At 37.2% G+C, this 20,294-nt stretch overlaps 1 protein-coding gene across 1 annotated transcript in view; it reads right to left on the minus strand.

Moving 5' to 3' along the window:
• LOC139725309 (uncharacterized) overlaps positions 1–15,815 on the minus strand; it is a 59,064-nt gene extending 43,249 nt beyond the window's left edge. Inside the window, exons 1-5 of the mRNA XM_071636399.1 lie at positions 15,499–15,815; positions 9,279–9,408; positions 6,636–6,707; positions 5,099–5,171; positions 23–131 (exon numbers count right to left, since the gene is read on the minus strand). Coding sequence (XP_071492500.1) covers positions 23–131; positions 5,099–5,171; positions 6,636–6,707; positions 9,279–9,408; positions 15,499–15,651 — 537 coding nt within the window. The 5' untranslated portion in view covers positions 15,652–15,815. The remainder of the gene's footprint in view (positions 1–22; positions 132–5,098; positions 5,172–6,635; positions 6,708–9,278; positions 9,409–15,498) is intronic.
• Between the last annotated feature and the right edge of the window lie 4,479 nt (positions 15,816–20,294).

Here is a 20,294-nt window from a genome sequence, read left to right on the forward strand (position 1 = left end):
GCTGTTGTGCTCTACACGCTACCTGTGCTATATGGGTCGGGGAGTGAGCTGCACGGGGTGATATGAACACATTGCTGTTAGCGGGTCGTGTCGGCTTGAGTGGAGGAACACTGGATATTGTGCTTCCCTTCCTGAAGAATGACAAATAGAAAATGACACACATACGTTTATTCCACCAATATATTAAATGCAAGCATATGTGACCGCCATGTCAAAAGGATCCGAAAGTCGCTGACAGCTGAGGCGAGAAAATCAAGTTTGAAGTCAGACCATCAAAATTGGTCAAAACCATCAAATTTCCGTTGTTGGCATAATTTTGTAGTCTAATGTTTCATCTATCATCTGCTCAATTAAATTTCGAAGATAAATGATCAAGGGAAAGGCAAGAAATGAGCATTTTCTGCGCCATGATTTTCTGACTTTCAACAGAACAGGAACGAGTCCGAAGATTTGGACTTAGCGCCGCAGGTAGATTCCACCCCTAGCAATGAGGGAGTGGTTTTATTGGTCAGTGCGTGGCATCCTGGCTACTGATTGGTCGTGAGTAGACTGCTGGTGCTAAGCTTGAATGAACATCGAAGTGGTTGCTAAGAGCATACCTTCTATTGTCAAGAAGTGAAAATTGTCTTACTGTACCTCCAGACTTGCATCAGAAGGAAAACTCTGAAGGCGGTTTTAATGAAATTAAAGCAGATGAGTAAAGGAGGAATGTCATGCCATTTTCAGAAAATCGACCTCCCCCGACTTTCAGATCCTTTTGTTGCAGCGGGTCACATACATCGTATGTTGTATGATATGCGACATTCTAAATTAGCTCTTTTGTCAAATGATCACTGCAGTTATTGATAGATTAACAAATCATTTCTTGAAATAAAATATAGTTTTGTCGGAACAGATGATGACTACAACTATATGTATGATAACAATATTAACAATAATAATGATTTAAAGCAGCAGTAATTATTATGATTTTAACAACATAACTACCAATTACAGAATATCATAACATCAGTGATAATAATGATGAGCATGTTTAAGGTCCTTTACACTTTACAATTTTCTCAAAAGTTAATACAGAGTACAATGTACGGTGGTTTGAAATTTGTAAGCAAAACGCTATTTAAAGACAGCTGACTACCTGCAGTTCTCCAACAATTATCGAGATCCAAGTACAACTTGTGTGTGTGATCATATAAAATGTGCATACTACAAGTGAATGGCGAATTAGTCCTCTGAAATACACTATTTAAAGTAGCTTTAAAAATCCCACTACAATTCTGAGATGAAGAATTATGAAACATGGAGCTTGACTACAATGTAGAGATAACTGATTTACTCTGATTTTGCAATATGATTTGCATATCAAACAGCACAACATAGAGAACCTTGTGACCTGTCTATCTGGCAAGTGGTATTGTATGGGGATGGGGCACAGAAAATGAATAAGAGGTTATATCCCTCCAATATGTATAGACATTTACTGAGAGAGTTTAAAATGGGTATGATGTTCTCATTCAAGTGCAACTTTTGGGGCAAGGCAACAATGTCTACCAAACAGCACTGCCCAGTTCTTTTTAAAACAGAATTGAATAATGTATTTTGATTCTGCACCAGATATCCATGTATCTACCAATGAATTACAATGTAGACTTGCAAAAAGGGCAGTTTTGACACTGATTTAGAAACTTTTCCTCCATTTCAATAAAATTCTATAATTCAAAATGGATAGAACAATATTATTTTATATATTAATTTGGTGATCAGAAAATGAATTACAAAAATCAACTACAGTGTACCATGTGTGTGTGTGTCTAAATACATCTTTTTTATCATCAAAATGAGTAACAAAATATTGATTAAATAGCTACGCCTTATGAAGAGACGACTAATCCAGTATTAAACTGAAAATGCAGGTTAGGTAAGCTCAAAACTAATAGTGGAAATGAATACAGCAGTTTATATATTTGTACCATTTGAAGTGTTTTACAATGTACTTCATACCCTTTGGAAATTATAAACAATGAAATAATTGAACTTACTACCATCAGTGAATATACTGTAGCTTCAACATGGGCATTTATAATGCATTTGTTATCATCTAAACAATAAATCTACACATACAGTGTACTATGGTGAATGATTGAAATATTAATAGGGTAGTTTTCAGTCTATCACTGCATAATTAAATGTGCATGCAATTTCACAGATTGTGGCCTTCAAAATGCACTGGAAGGCTACAAATGAATACTGTAAAAGTGGTTTCTTTCTCGTACAGATACTTTCGCGGTTTCCATCGGTGCCAACTTTTTCGCGTGTGTTTAAATTCGCGGTTGGCAAAATCTGTGAATTCACAGTCGGCAAAACTGTTATTTTGCACATGAAAACCCAAACTATAATCCAATTATTCTTTTATTTATCAAATAGAAATTAAAATTAAATGCAGGCTTACCTCAAATCCTGTCTTTTGAGTACTTTATAACATGCTTGTACCTACAACTGTACATTGCGCGGTATCGCTGTGTGTGTGTTGACCATCAATACACTCAATGTGCGGAATCTTCGTGTGTGCATGTGCACATGTACGCGTTGTAACAAGCGGCGAGTTCAAAACATTTCCTTGCGTGGTTAATTTCGCGTGACTTTTCGAAACATTTTCGCACGATATTAAATTCGCGTGATATTAAATTCGCGGTTCAACTTCAAAGTGCGAAAATATAACCACCGCGAAAGAAACCACTTTTACAGTATTAAAACTATGTACAATGTAGGCCCTACATGTGAATATCCAGGGAGGTGAGAAGAAAAATCGTTTCACCTCCCTGGTATCACAATCCCGGGACAAAAATGAAATAGGCTCTTTCAGTTTCACTTAGGGAAATAAATAATGTACAATGTAGTTACAATGTACATGTACACGTGTACAGTGTATGTACTTCCATGAGTTACAAGTGAATGCATAAATTATTACGGCCCTTGACAAATTCATTTTTTTCTGACTTGCTGCCAGCCAGATCACACAGTCGCTTGAGACATTGCACATCTGGCATTTAGAAAGCTACTCACTACTGCCTGTGATGAAACTGTTGACTTCAAGTAAACAAGATATCAAATTTCATTACCACCACTGCTTGCCAGCAACAAAATTCACCTGCTCATTGCATAAAATTGTCTTTGTATTTTTACTTCCATTATGAATGCTCCCAGGAATCTGCATGACTATTTTCATCTTTTGTCACTAGGCGTTTTCACATCAGCCCGATGTTTCGAAATAGCGCGCTATTTTCCGACTTGGGAAATTATCCCGATAGCGAAATAGCGCGCTACTTGATAATGTGAACAGGGGTCGCACTTAACTTTTTTTTTGACTAGCCAGGCGGACTACTTAGAATCAATTTTGACACTGAAGCAATATTTTGGCTAGCCAGACGGACTAGTAACTTCAGAATTTTATGATTTTTAGCTAGTCCGATGTGATTTTGGGTGGCCAATGGCCAGCGGACCAGCGCCAATTTCGAACCCTGGTGAACACAAATTAGCGCGCCTATTGTATCGCTCTGATCGAGAAAATTTCTTGAGTCCAACTCGGGAAATTTCTGAAATAGCGGGATAGTAGCGCGCTATTTGATAATGTGAAAACGACTCGAGAAATTAGCGCGATGCATCCCATCATGCCTAGCGTGTGTGACCCGATCGATCGAGGCATACTGCACACAAATCATGAGGAATTTTTGAGAGGACACACACATTACTGATGCTGTTTGCACGTACTCAGCTGTCGAATTAGCTCGAAAAAAATTCGGGCTAATTCTCTTCGGGCTGATGTGAATAAGAAATGGAATAGCGCGCTACTTCGCAATTGCGAAAAATATCTCGAGCTTGGATTTTTATCGGGCTGATGTGAAAACGCCTAGTGGGGATTGAATCCCATAAATGCGCAACCCTTCCCCCACCCGCCTCCTCCTGAGCAGTAATTTTAGCAATAGCGCTAATTGTGATCTCCAAAATTAGCGCATTGCATTTGGTATGCCAGCTACACTATCTAACAAGTGCAAGAAGGCACTGTACAATGCATTTTGGAAGATTCTTCATCACATTGCATTGCCCAGAGGCAAATATCACATGTCCGCAGTGTACACTGTATGATATTTCAAAAAAGTTCTATCTGTTTTGGGTTTTTTTTTTCTGCTTATAAATATTCTTTTATTAACTCTGGACATATACCCACAAGCATAATGGAGGGCTGCCAACAATCCCATAATAAGGAAGATTCCAAAAGGCAATCATGAAGACAGGGTGTGTATGCATATCAATGGGCAAAAATAATACTCAAATTATTAAAGGAGACTTGTATTTTCTCTTGCCACAACATTAAATGACCAAAAAAAAAAAAGTATCCTACAAATCAGAAAGACTTGGCAGCGGTTGGGCATTTCATCATCAAGCATATCGTCAGATTTTTTTTCTTTTTGATAGAATTCAAATTTGCTGTCAGCCAATCAGATGCAAGGATTTCAGTAGTTTTGCACAGTTTGTCAGAAAAAAAAAAAAATCTGGCAAAATACTTGATGAAATGCCCACCCTCCCCCCCCCCCCCCCAATAAGACAGTAATTCAAATAATCACTGTGATACCATGGAATAGATTATGTTGTTATGAGTATGAATGTTTCTCTGCCCATGAAGGTACATACAACTTACTGTATGCATAACATCATATGAGGCAGATTTGGATCAGATGAACTTCCAACATTACTTCCACACCCCCTCCATTCAATTTCACTTTATACAGTCAAAACTGTCATAGTGACCACCTTTCTATAGTGGCCACGTACTGTATATACAACCATTATAAACAATTCCCTCCGAGAGAAAAAGCATGTTAAAGAACCTGTCTACAATGGCCACCTGTCTATAACGGGCACTGTTTTTTTGTCTCCCTTGGGCAGCAGATATGCTGCTATAGACAGATTTGACTGCAACTGTATCCTACTAGGTGAATAGCACATTGTATGTACATGTATGACCTACTCTACAGTCACACAACACTGAACTGGCACCACTGTTAAAATGAAGAAGAAACACAATTTACATTGCACTCACCTTTCCCCCAAGGTAAACTCTGTATCTGTAATGTTGAATGCCGGATTAACAAACTCCATCTGACCACTTGCATCTGCATTGTTTACAAGACAAACAGCACAGGAAATGAATAATTAATGCTTTAGATAATAAAGAAAATGAAAAATAAAGGTCCAAAAGACCTAAATCTAGAGCTCTACTCCACAAATAGCAGACAAAAATGTACAATTTGTGTACCATTAACTCTGTTTTGTGCTTGATGGTACAATACACACTATACATCTGTGGCAAGCAGTAAGTCAAAAATAAAGTGAAACTGATGCATAGAAACTATGTATTTATCATTTCAAATAGTCATTTGAGCATTTGTACATGGCCCACAGATAGTACAGTTTAGCTACTGTGCCAGGGTACAAAATTGTACTTCCTCGTTGCGCAGTAAGAACTGAACAAATGTATTTTATAGATTGTACTATATTTGCAATTCATAGAAGGTATCACAAGTGAATTTTGTGCCTACTGCAGCACATTTGTACAGGTACGGCAAAACATCATTAAATTTAAAAAAAAAGAAAAGAAGAAGAAGAAATTGACAAGCAGTACAAGGACAAAAGTTGTGCATTTCAAACAAAAGATTTATTTACAGCCTTTTCCTAGTATGTGAGTAAACAACATGATTTTGATTATGAAACCACAACTGACATGGTCATTGCAACATAGAACAAACTGTCTTAAAAAATATATCCTCTCCACAGTGTTTTATTGATCAGACTATAACAGTTTATACAGCACAAATGCAATGTCCAGTACTGCACACAGTGGCCTTGCCCTTTGCTGGGAATGCTTGTCAACATGGAAAGACTGCTTGGGTAATGGCTCTTACTGGAGAAATGACCACTTGTGCATCTGGAAGCCCAGTGCATGAAAACATGTATACGCTAATAATAGCATGCTGGGTATACAACGGCCAAAACAAACAGTGGGTATATTCTCAACATTTGCACTGCCAGTGCACATGTGAGTAATTCCATAAACAAGGTGCCCAACTTGTGACATACCGGTACTTATTTTGACAATAAAATCAGAAAATCAGCTTTTTGTTGAACATACAGCATACAAGTTTAAAAATAAGAATCATATTTACTAAGTACCTTCAAAAGTGAGTGAAAACAAACATTCTAAACTAAAAATGAAGGGAAAATAGGAAAATCCAGGAAAGAGGAATATCTGGGAGAAAATAAAGCAAAAATTATGGATATTTTTATCTATCACCTATAAACACATCACTATTAACAGCTGGTGTTGCCAAAAAACAGGAACACAAGTTAGAAGGAATCTTTCTACTTATCTAAGAAATACAAATGTTCAGACTATTAAACTACAAAATGGGGACAGTTGACAGACATGCACTTGCATCGCATCAAAACAAGCAGCGCTATCCAAGAAAGGATTCTTCGGAAGAATGAACAAGACCAGGAAGAATAGAAAGATGGAGAGAACGACTGACGGAGAGAAAAATGAAAGAATATGAAAGATGAACTTTTTCTAAAATCCCTACCTGAATCGGCATGAGGTCTTTGGGTTGGCACCACTTCTTGTCCAAACTCAGGCAGGGGAACCTCAATCCCAGCTGCAAGGGGGTTAAACAGAAAAGGGTAATGAAGTCATTACACGTGGTGTACAGTTATGTGCATGTGTATGCCAGGAGGTTGAATCATTTGAGAAGTGAGTTATAAAGGAGGCTAGCACCTGTGTTGTACAACATAATTCTTGTTTTAACTGCAAGTACAATGTGACTCTGATCAAGCAGGATGATATATATTGCAGCTTAAATATGTCAAGTTCAGGAAATGGCACCAAAAAAAAAAAAAATGTTTTTCATGATGACTGCTTTCAACAACAAAAAAAAGTGTTTGAGTCAAAGTATGACAGATTTTGAAGAGGATTCAAAATATTCTATTATACTGCAGAAATAAAGTGCTCCATTTATTTGACCTGCATTCATATAATTTTGGAAAGTCTAAAAAAAAATTAACAAAGAACTGTTTAATGTAAATAGTGACGCGATAAATTCATATTATTGTTCAAATCTTTAATGAACGGCTATGAAACGTGTGCATGCCATCACGATACACAGATTTGACCCGTGCAAAAACTACTATTCAATGTAAGCCTGAATAATCAATGTACTTGTAAAACATTCACAATATTGCATGACAGTATGTACACTGTACTCTGTGCAGCACTATGCCTGGATTTATGATCTCCAAGTTCCTACACTCACAGCCAGAGTTCATGATTTTATACAAAATTTCAAACTGCCACATCTCCCATCCCGATTGCAAGTTCATCCAGGCTTCACTCTTAGTCCAACAGTCCTAGCATGCCTACTCCTGGTACTTAATCCACTTTTGACACATCACGCTCAGACAGATTTTCTGCAAGGGAAGCAACCTCTTATAATGTATCTTACCCTATGAAGCACTGTACTTTTAACTTAACTTTAAGTATTTGAAAAAAAAAAAGTTACACAGACGAAGTGAAATGAGAATGGCAGATACGTGTAGAAACAATCAGTGATTTGACTTCAATTTGTTTTACGTTCATCTACGGTTGTACAGAGTACAATATGAATGTGTGTGCATCAGATTAAAACCAGCAGTTGGCAGTCCAAACAACAGCAACAACACATCTCCCAAGTTATCTATTAATAATGACATATTTGGTATCATCTCTATACTAATGGCACCTCACGGTACACTTGTCAAGAGTAGATAAAAAAATAATGTTTCTGAAATTCCTTCTTCAAAAATAGGAGCAAAATATCATGCAGTCTCATAATCTTCTACAGTAAATGTAACTGACAAAGTTGGGGCTGTAAAGAAAATGTAGCATTTCTAGTATTGAGGATAAATTGCACAACGATGTCACATTCATAATGCAATGTTGGCAGTATCACAGACGATACTCGAGATGCAATAACTATGAGATCATCATGATTTTCAAAATTATCAAATTTTTATCATTATCATGTAATTAAATCACTACATACATATGTTGTACACATAGCAGAAGAAGCAGAGCACTTTTTTTTTCATGGTAACAACGACACGGACAATGAATAATTCATATCATCAATTAAAATAAATTGGAAGAAAAAATCTGCGGTCTGTCCCATAACAGAGTATGAATCAAAATAATAATATTTCTATGTTTGCTTGTATGTTTAATAGTGTTTTATGTTTTCATAGTGTCTGCAGCTGACAGTACTCAGGTATACTACGTGTACATCATACCGAGTATCGTAATATGATGTACATGTAAAATATATAAATGTGTAGGAAAATGTGGTACATAGTTTGAGTGGCATTCCTCATGAGCTGTGCCAAAAAGAAAAAAAAAATAGTGTGTTTGAAAACAAACACTAATGAATTCAAGAAAGTGAAAACCTGTCAGTAATACCATTTAAGGCTAAATCTACATCAATGAAAAACAACAATTGTTTTTATTCTAAATATGTCCAGGAAATGGTTCATCAGCAAAGCGTCTAGTCATGTGAGAAACAACCTCGATACAGACAGCATGGTTTTCAAATCTTTTGGAGTGTGTTGCTGCTAATGTTATAAATAAGATGCACAATTGTATACATGTAAAATATCACACAGGGCTACAAGTCTTGTAAATATGCTGTCTTTTTATTTTTATCTATTTTTTTTTTTCAATTAAGCCAACACTACACTTTGTATACTACATGTATGTTCCTTTCATAATAAACCCATGTGACTGTCCAGGGCATGTGGTGATTTCCTGAACTAATTCAACTCGGTGCCAAACAGACACTCAAATATATGCAATTTGTCATTATGCCATCAACAGCTTCCTGTAACAACCACATACTATACAACCGTACATCATACACCTTGTAGTCATACTGCTGATGAAGGAAAGTGTGAAATTTCCCTCGACTGCAAGTACATGTACTGTTTACAGGATCAGAATGCTTGGAGCTTCTAGATATTGCAGTCAATGATCCCATTGATGACAAAAAATGAATTCAATGAAAGATGAAATCTTTGATCCATTCAACGAGGCCCGATCATTTCATCTTTCACCTCCTGAAATATTCTGTCCATTGCACTCACAAACATGTGTTATTTATAAACCAGTAAACCGGTGAGCCAGTGTGCATTCATTGACATACCTTGCATGACAAATTCCACCGACTTTGGAAGAGGAAGACCGTTTTGCACCATAGCTATCATCTTTAATGCGCAGTAAAACTGGCTCCGTCCATAGTATCCTAACCTCTCTGCTCCACAGACCTGGTTAATCTGGAAGGGGGGGGGGTGGGGTGGAGAAGAACAGTGATAAATCAGTGTCATGTCCTCTGGCTGCCACAGTAGGGTTAAAGGTCACACACTGTGTACACCCACCTGGAACAAAGACAAAGATGAATGATGATGATCCACTCATACAGTACATTGTACCTGCGTGTTGCTGAGACACTGTGATTATTCCTTGATGCACATACTGTACAGTATATGGTACAGTACTTGTATTTTCAATCACATATAATGTAATACACATACACATACAAAGCAAAGTTTGAATTTAATCAAACTACAACTCTGTAGTTGCACATTTCGAAATACATGGGCCTACAGTGTACTGCATCCCTAGAATATCACACCCTTTTCTTTTCTTTTATCAGAACTTCATTCTAATATTTTCTGTGCAGACATTTTTAGTATACTGTCTATTAAAGCTGTTATTTTTGTGAGTTTAATTTTCACAAATTTTGTGAGTCGCCACTAAACAATGAATCTAACAACACACAAAAATGTCACCATACAAAAAAATAATCTTGCGAAAATGTCCATGACTTCCCCATTCGCGAAAAAAATATCTGTATGCGAAAATAACAGCTTATTGCAGTAAAGTAGAGTAGGGCCCAGGTTGTTTCTCTACAAACAAAGCATTACTCACAGAGCTATCAACATTGCAGAGCAAACAAGTCCCCCATAATTATTAATATTAAGCCTAATGTCTAGCTGACTTTCCAGTAGCCTCCATTAAAGGCTTTAGATTGCAAATCAATTACACAGTATTGTAATCTCTTCCTTCTATTCTTTATTGGTTAATGTAGACTACGGATAAACAGTTAAAGGGAAATTCCAGGCCAGCTATAAGTTAGTCTTTCAATAGAAGAAAGAGTTTTATCTTGGAAGCACAACAGTGAAAATTGGATCAAAATCAGTCAAAGCAATCTTTCCCATCTTGGCATGTAAAATGATATAGAAAGTACTTTGGCATAGGCAGGGCTCGACACTAACTTTTTTGTTTGGTGGCCCGATGGGGCCACCAAAATCCTCAATTTCAAATTTTTGGTGGCCCGAGAGAAAAATTTGGTCGCCCCGAAAAAAAAAAAACAATAAAAAACATTGAAAGTCCTATTTTTTTAAATGAGTCAAATATCTAAGTTTTATCCAGTCATAGTAAGAATTGGAAGTTGGACATACATCTACTCATAAATAAACCTCAACAAACTCGCAACACTCACTCTCAGACACTCATTCAGTCCTTTTCATCCATCCTTTAAACAAATATAACTGTTAATTTCCGGCGCAAAAAGTTACGAATTAATTGACGTACTTTTCAAAAAAAATTTGGTGGCCCGAGGCGGGCCACCAAATTTGCCCTTTTTTGAAATTTGGTGGCCCGACTTTCAATTTTGGTGGCCCTGGGCCACCGGGCCACCGTTAGTGTCGAGCCCTGGCATAGGGGTATGACAGTTTCATCAATTCTATCCTAAAAATAAAAGGATAAGGTGATGTTAATTGCTACACCTCTAGGCTGATGAAAGAATCAGTTAGAAGACTCATCATAAAAGGATCATCAAAGAAGTACCGTATGTCAAAAAAAAAAATACGACGGGACCCTCCGCAATGATATCTTTAAAAATAGTAAATCAATCTGAATACAAATTCAGGGTATGAAATTATAACTCATTGCCCACATCTGACAGAAAACCCCATTAGATTTGCTTCAGTGGTCAAAGAGAAATGAGGAATTTTGTAGAGGATGTCAGGAAACTCTTCCCTCCAAGTTCTGTCTATTGTATTCACACACAAGAGCACTGAAGTGCTAATATTGGAAGAATCAGACTCATGACATGCTTTACAACAACCTACATTTCTCTGTGACCGCTTAACCAAATTGAATGGGTTTTTCTGCAAAATAGAGCTAAGATGTTATATTTCAAGACCCTGAAGTAGCACTCAGACAGGTCAATCATCATATTGGGTGTTATCAATTCGAAAATCTGATTGTAATTTTTCTTGGGACATACATCATGTACAGTACTACAATGTATATACTGCGCAAGAGTATGTAATACAGCCTAAACAGGTGTACACCAACCATACCATTTTTGGCAATATAGGGTACCTTTGCCACTGCACAGTTTACAGTACATTCAGTATGAAATAATTGCTTTTCACCTGCAGTAACAATAACTACACTGTACAATGTACAATTTTCATACTTACACTGTATGTTTACAAATGATTTTGGGCATTATTTTTAGAATTCACTGACATTAATATACTGTGAGAGTACTGTTTTACCTGAAAAATGAATTTAAAGAATGGGCATGTCACTACATCCAAATATATTCCTGAACATGTACACCATACTGGTCAGTTACCAAATATTTGTTGATTATTACACCCTTTACTGTGGGTGATCATTGCATTTTGCGGATAATTGTTGCTGTGCAAAGGTTGGGAAAAAATATGCCACAGCTGGAAATACATTGTAATGATTACAGTCAAACATTTAGAAACATTTAAATTACACACAGTGTACAACGTAAGTACACTGTATTGCAACATCATGATAGGCAATTTCAATGGAAGTTCTAATTAAACAAAGAAGGAAACTTTTGACATCGGCATATTTGAACTACATTGTCTGTGGTTCTGACTGACGACATTGTTTGTGGTTCCGTCTAAGAAGTGCCTCGGTGGGAGATTCGCCAGGAAGTGGTCGATATTCAATCTAGAACTTTGATGAGAAAACCAGATGCAATGTGGTCTGTCTATTAAAACTAAAATAACTTTCTACACACACTGTATTTTGTTGTTAGCATTACAAGGTTTAATCTAGCATAATTTCAAACGTACAATTGTATGAGATCTTAATTCATACTTTATAGAGCTTACAGTATAGAATACAGTGTAGATGATGAGGTCCATAAAGGGAACCCAAACCCCGAGAGTAATGTGGATTGAGTGAAAGTAGCAGCACTAGCAGAACACATCAGTGAAAGTTTGAGGAAAATCGGATAATTGAAGCAAAAGTTATGAATTTTTAAAGTTTTCGTGTTGGAACCGTTGGATGAGAAGACTACTAGAGGTTATGATGTATGTGTGGACAACGATATAAAGAAAATACAAAGAAAATTCCACAAAAATTCACTTTTCTAGCATAATGAAAGAGTATTTGACTAATCACTTTCAGAAAGCATGGGGAATAATTGCTACCCTTAACATGTCAGTATCAAGTTGATGGAAGTGTAATTTTCATGAAAAATGAATTTTAGTGGAATTCCCTTCATATTTTCTTTGTCTTATTGTCCACACATGTACATAATTGTACGTCATAACCTCTAGTAGTCTCCTAATCCAGCGATTCCAAAACTTTAAAAATTCATAACTTTTGCATCGATTGTCCAATTTTCTTCAAAAACTTTCACTGATATATTTATGTTCTAGTAATATTGCTGCTTTTACTCAATCCACATTGCTCTTTGGGTTTGGGTTTCCTTGATTAAACCCGTTGATGACGAGTCCCGAGTATACTCGGGCACGTGTCTAGATGGGAAATGTGTGTTTGAAGCAAAATCAGTCCATTCTCCACAGGTTTTAAACTCTAAAAATGGGTTTGAAAACCACACAATGTTTAACAAGATACATTTTGTATCACATTAGGTCTTGCAAATTATGTTTTACGATTATTTGTACAGTAGTCATTGATTGACGGTTGGTTCGAGGTAAAAATTCCTCATAAAAATCTGCACATTTTTATACATAAAGGTGCACAAGCTAGGGGGTAGGGGTGAGGGTGGGGGTCATGCAGTGTGGTTTGATAATAGTGCAAGAGACCAAGACATCACCAGTAAAATGTACAGCAATTAATATTTGCGGCATGAAACTTTCGCCAATTGGAGCCGCAAACCTTTATTGCTGCATGACATTTTTGCGGATCGTCACTAGTATTCAATGGATATGGTGTAAAACAAGAACATTTGTTTGCATTTTAATTTGGCAATTCTTGGCTCTCAGAAAATTTGCAACATTAAAATGCACACAAAATTACAGTAGCACACTACAAATCTAAGATCCCTTTATAAACAGCCCCCATTCCACATCACCAGTATCACTCACAACATGTTATAGAGCTCACTTCCCTCTCCTGGAAAACGTCAGTATCTTACTTCTTTCTTTTTTAGGAGGGGGGATAAAGACATAGTTCTTCTCCGAGGGTTAATTTGGTAAAGAGCAACCTAACATAGTGATTTTATTTAAATTCTTCACACAAAACATTTGTGATGTGCTTATCAAATTTAAAAAGCACAGCAATGCTAACTTTAAAGAAGATATTAGCCCCAAGCAGATCTACTCACTGTACCAATTCATCCATACTATTACGGTAGTGTACCAATGGAAGATTTACCAGTCTAGTTTTAAGGTCAACTGTTTAACTTGTAACAAAGAAATAAATAGATTACAAATTTCGCACATGAATACTTATTCAATAATGAAACAAAAACCAAATTACATGTTTAAGACCTCGCTTTGCAGATTTCAAATGGCAATCCCACTGTGTAGGGGACATGTAATGTTTTGACCATAAAACAACTCTAACTGATAAGGATATTTTGGTTTAGGCTCATTATATTTTCCTGTTTCAGCTTCTCTACGATCTCTCATTTCGATGCAAATTAGGCCTTACAGTAAGTGATTAAAATCATTGCAATTTAACCATTGCTGAGTGCACTCAGAAATAATGAATACCAACTGGTGAGTTTACGACTCGCTCGCTACTCTTTGTACATACATGCATACGCGCTCAAAATGTCTAGCAGAGGTGCTCATTCTACTGAAATTAGCCAGCAACGTTAACTGTTGGTCATCACATCAGGGTACGCTGGCTTCTGTAACGTTTACAGTATTGGGCTGCCGGGCATGGCCCCATTGCTATCAACTAGATCTGCAATGGAACTAATAACATCACACACAAGTATTGCCTGAAACTTTATATTTGGTCAGAATCAAACACAATGTTGATTTTGATTCATCAAAGTTGCGCGAAATCTAAAGTCCTTTCGGCAATGAAATTGCATTTGAACGCACAGTTGAGTACGATTTGGGGGACTTGCGTTTGATTTTTAAAGTTTCTCTCAACTGGGTCTAGCATTAGATCTGCACGTACCATACACTTGTAGATAGTGTAAGCGTTCCATCATATAGGCTACATAACTTCAGCAGATAATGACGATGTGCGTACATTGTACGGCTATGCTATGTAATTTATCTGTATGCATATCAAAAATAGTGAGCTGTAAGTGCCAAATTGGTAACTACATGCACAGTGGGGGGACCGTCTGGAGTTATGCAATTTCTACAGATATAGTATAGATATATTATAAGTACAATTCTGTAGGCATGATCTATGGCAATAATTGCATTACTGATTGTCAAATTTTGCTTGTAATAAATGGCATTGTTGACAATTTAATAGTGACGACACTACATGTACTTAGTGACATGACATGTCAGAATACATTTCTGTAAGTAAATTAATCTTAAAAAATCAATATGTGAAGTGACATGTAGTCATGTCAAAACAGTGTGTGGCCTCTAAAACCCCTGGTGGGCCTGGATTGCCTTTTGACTTAGGACTGTCAAATAGTGTCTGCTATCAAGTTTCATAACAATGGAAGTGTACAACTACAAACTACAAGCAACATGTCATGAATTGATCATGCCTGCTCCATGATCAAATTCAAACATCAAATCCAATCACCTTTTGGAGCCAGCTCAGCTCAGTCAGCAAAGTCAGTGTTTGATATAACTATACACAGCCCAGTCGCTGTATAAACATGGCGTCTGGTCGGGCTATGTTTGATATATGAATTTACTGGGCGAACTTACTTTTAATGCAAGCTGAGAGTCGAGACTCTGAGACTTGAGTCTTGAGTCTTAGACTTGAGAGAACAGCTCCTGGCTGGCTGACTTGATTAAATTTACATCATTTGCTCACATTTGCCTTCCATACAAATTTACCTCACCCATCACAAGTTGCAACCGTAAAATTGTTTCTATAGGGCTACTCACACAGGTAGACTTTTTACAAACCTTCTGAATAACATCGTTGGAAAGCTGAGGCGACAACTGGAACAGCTTCATCGCACGCTGGGCCGCAACTCGCCCACAACCTTCGGTGTCCGACTTGCTGAAGAGCTCGGTGTAATACAGCTGCTCTTCGGGAGTTAGAAATTTCCCTTCCATGGTCGGTTTCGATGATGAAGCACGCACAATGGTGCCGTATTACAAAAACTTGAATAAATTCTACCTAATTAATAGCTTAAGAGGACAAAATCACACCGAATGATGGTTTATCACACCCTTCTATTCAATCCTTTCGCTTCGCTGATGGCAGCCATATTGTTCGTGACGTCACAGGGAGAATCGATGACCCGGATGAGTCATTGGCACAATCGATACACATCACAGCACCGGAAAAGCCGAGATTAATTTTTGCATTCCCATCACACAATGCCCAGATGGATAAAGTGAGATGTCTCCCTAAAATGGCTGCACCTCTAGACCAAAGAACTCACTGTGCTCTAGACCGATGAACGAATCTGTAAAAAAGGCTTCAGATTGTTTACTCCTTCTTTCTACTCTTATGGATGGATAAACGTCAAAGAGGAACTCCACGCAGGGCCCCATTTCATTAAAAAAAAGTTGATAATGATATCAACTCTTGCTGGAATGGCAATTGTCATGACAACGACAAGAATCCAGCTTTCTGATTGGTCGTTGCCATGGGAAGTTGCCATTCCAGCAAGAATTGCTATCCTAACATCTTTTAAGAAATGGGGACCATGGCCCCATTTCATAAAAAGTTGATATATGATAGCAACTCCTGCTGGAATGGCAATTGTCACAGTAACGACAAGAATCCAGCTTCCTGATTGGCTGTTGCTATTGGAAGTTACCATTCCAGCAAGAGTTGCCATCCTCACATCTTTTATGAAGCTAACATTTTGTCTGACGGGAGAAAGAGTAAAATCTTACAAGCATGCACAGTCTTAAAAGTTTGACCAAAATCAGATGAAAAAGAAGGAAGTTATGACATTGTGAAGTTCTTCAAATTTCTGTGAAACAGTTCCCTTATAGTTGAATATTATGAAAATGACCGAGATAGTGATGTTATCACTTCACAATAATTACCATTATTTCAATTCATCATCCATACCCAAACAAAAACAAACTCACATTTTTTTTTTTTTTGTTGAAAAGAGTAAAACATAATATTTTTCCTGTATGACTGACAATAACTTCAAAATGATGATCAGTCAGACATAGGATTTGAGGCTGGGGCATATTGCGTGTGATAAAAACTGGAACTTTCATGATTAGGGCTCTAGCATATTCATACTGTATGATAGGCCTATGGAAAATAATGTGAGGGGGTGGCATCATCAATTTACTATTTGCATATTCATAATGACTATTCATAACTGTTTTGTGACAATTACCAAAACTTCAAGATTTCATATAGCTTCCCTAAATTTCATCCAATTTCGATCAAACTTCATCATGATGCAAGTGATAGAAAAAATGAATGTTGGATATTTGAATTAATCATTAAATCTATCTGTTTTAACCGTCAGCAAATTATACTGTTCTCAATTAGTTCGTTCAATTGACTTTGTTATTTCATTTATTATTGTACGAAAAAGAAATTCAGAAATCAAAACAAATCAAATCGAATCAATTAAAGTAACAGGGGCCAAAAAATCGTGATTGTTTGTTTGTTTGTTTTTTCTGATTTTTTTAAATATGTTTGGTTGTTTGTTTTTACTCTGTGGACGACTGCCTTGTCAGGCCCAAAGAGTGGGGGGGGGGGGGGGCTGGGGAGGTGGCTAGTCGTGAGGGGTATATCACGGGATCTGGAAACTGATTCCGGTCAAAATCATTGATTGTTAGTGTTTGCTTCAGATTTCTTATGTGTTTAGAATCCAACATCATTTCCCCTTGTAATCAAAAGCATCTGATAGGCCTGTGTTATTATGTGTTGGTGGAAGGAGAGGGGAACTGCAGCCCCCTACACTCTAAGAAGAATATAGGTTCAAGTTTGCACCTTTGTCACATTGGAAAGTTGGACCTTTAATTAACCCTATAAAGCCCAAGGGGGGGGGGGGCACATTGTGCCCCTCTGTACTAGATTTTTTCATTTGCCATTTCTTCGCGCTTAATCCAATTTCAAGAAAATTTGGCGACTTTTCCTAAAATCTTATTGTGAACATTTTGATATATTATAATTTAGCTATATTTGATATTGCTGGTTGCCATGACAGCCATAACCAGACAGCCATGTCAGTCAGATTTTGCGTATTTTTCTGTTCCAATTTCAATTAACATTATTGTGTATGAAAAGCATGTTTCTTGGATGAAATGTGCTGAAGTAGCAATGTGTGAAGTAATTATGGCCCTGAAATTATTATTATTCCCTTTGTTTTTATGTGACAAAAGCCTAAAACAATTGATATAATAGAGATAATAAAAAACAACAGTATTTTCCAAAGATTGCCCTTCTATTTTGTGTCATTTTGATTCCTTCACCCAAGTTAAGCCTGTAATGTCATTTGTTTATCATATTATCAATCTGTAAACTTAAAATTCCAAAATAATGGAAATATGAAATGTGATAACTAATCATGTACCTATCCCAGACAATACGTCACAGGTCTCATAATAAATTTCTTTATGTTGTTATGAATAGCGCCCCCCATGTTGTGACCTTGAGAAATTTCACTTATAACAAATAAGGAGATTGGACTTGCACATCACACCTGTGGCAAATATGAAAATGATTGATCTGTTGTAAGACATATGTATAATGGGGATAAAGAAATTATATAGAAAAATCATGTTTTAGCATATTTCCTATGTATATCTCTTTTTTTGGTAAATAGGGCCCTCTATGTGTGATCTTGAAAAATTTCAAATGTGCAGTCATATAGAGTATGAGTTGCTCTACTCATGTGCCAAATTTGACGATGATACATCAAACAATAACAAAGTTAAAGGGGACACAATATGCCCCCCCCCCCCCCCTCCTTGGGCCTGGGAAGGGTCAAAATAGCTTGGGCTTTACAGGGTTTAAAGTGCTAACTGGTCTCAAAAGCGTGCAAAATTACACCCTAAAGGTGCTCACAATGTGACACTCAAAGGGTCAAAGTTGAATCTACTTTTCTTAGGCTGCATGTCCCCCCCCCCCCCCCAAAGCTTATGTAATCAGCACATAATAATTACTGTTATTATCACGATAAGATTTTGATATTGGTGCGCATATAGCAACCAATGTTACGGGCTGCGAGTCGTTCATAATAATTGTCGTCATCAGTGCCAGCAACATAGCCTATACGTTAACTCTTTCATTCTCTATTTCTTTCTGAAAGTGGTAATAATAATGATGACAGTAACAAAAATGTAGACCTTACCAGGTACCTCAAATAGCCAGTTTTTCAAGATTCTCTTTAACAACTGCTGGGGGGGGGGGGGATTTAATGAAGCAGTTTGGTCGGATATTTTTCTAAAAAAGTGTTACAAGCTACTTAAATCCTTGCATCTGATTGGTTGGGAGCAAAGTTGTCGGACAAAATGCTTCATGAAATGCCCCAATAGATGACACTGTTCTTGGGCAACGCATAAGAGTCATGAGATCCCATGAAAAATAGTATTTTATTGTTTCAGAAAAAAAAAAAAACACACACACACACACACACCTATTGCATAATTTTTGATGATCTACATACTTCCTTATAAAAACACACAATACACTATTTTGCCAAACTGTTATAGGGCCTCCGCTTAAACGGCATCGATAAAAGAGACTTCAGCTGTTTTGATAATCATGCTAAGCGAAGTGTTAATGAATTAGCCCAGTTTAATTTCGTTGCTTTTTATGGGGGGGGGGGGGGTAGACTTATTCTTCATGCTAGTGGGTACGCGTTTACAACGATCTGAGTTCTCATCTGGACTTACGATGAGAAACGGTCGAGATGGTAATGACAACCAGTGCTTGCTGGACAGGTGCACAGCTCACTATACATGTCTCGCGCGCATTTTACCAAATGTAGTCTGACGTCTAGCCGTTATTAAGTAATTTGAAGAATACAAGCATTGTTGTTATGACTATTCTCTTTATCACAATACATTGTGTGCCTCTCAAATTTCATCTGAAGACCGGACATCATGAACATCGTCTCGTGCATTGATGCGCATATTCCCTCCCATTGCAGTCTTATGGAGAAGATATGAAAAAAAAAACTATAAAGGTCTGGAACAAGGGTAAGTTAAAACTACTAGTATACGACATTGATCTTCTTTACCCGTCGCGCATGCTTTAATCCTCTGCGAGGGGGTGTGTCTCGTTCAAAGGGAACTATTCTTCAGTGGCGTGTAATGACCTGATAACGACGTATCTATAGCTCTGAGAGTTACTATTGACCCGCTTTTATCCCGTTGATCCGCAGTGGACGACGTCCAGGTTGACATTTAATATATAGTTCATTCGTGCTATTTTGGATGCACTTTATTATCGTGGGGTGTTGACAGTGGAGGGAGGTGATGTGCCTATACTTTATCATTATTCATTTATTTTATTTTATTTTTGGTGTTGTTTGAAGGGAATGGAAGTGCCCACGGACAAGTTTTGAAAGAATAAAAAAAATAGATGATGTTAAATGTCAGTGGCGTGTGTGTCAGTGTGTGTGTAGGTGTGGGGGTGGGGTGGGGAGTGACAGAGAGCATGTCATATTCTTTAGAACTGGTAAGAATGATGTAAATCGTATCATGAACGTGTCTTAAAACGACGAATAGATATAAGAACCCATAAAGTTCTGAGTTTGTTCACTCCC

Source organism: Diadema antillarum, unplaced genomic scaffold (assembly GCF_040938485.1).
Source record: "Diadema antillarum isolate AM-2024a unplaced genomic scaffold, OU_Dant_1.0 seq00000032_RagTag, whole genome shotgun sequence".
Classification (NCBI taxonomy): Eukaryota; Metazoa; Echinodermata; class Echinoidea; order Diadematoida; family Diadematidae; genus Diadema; species Diadema antillarum.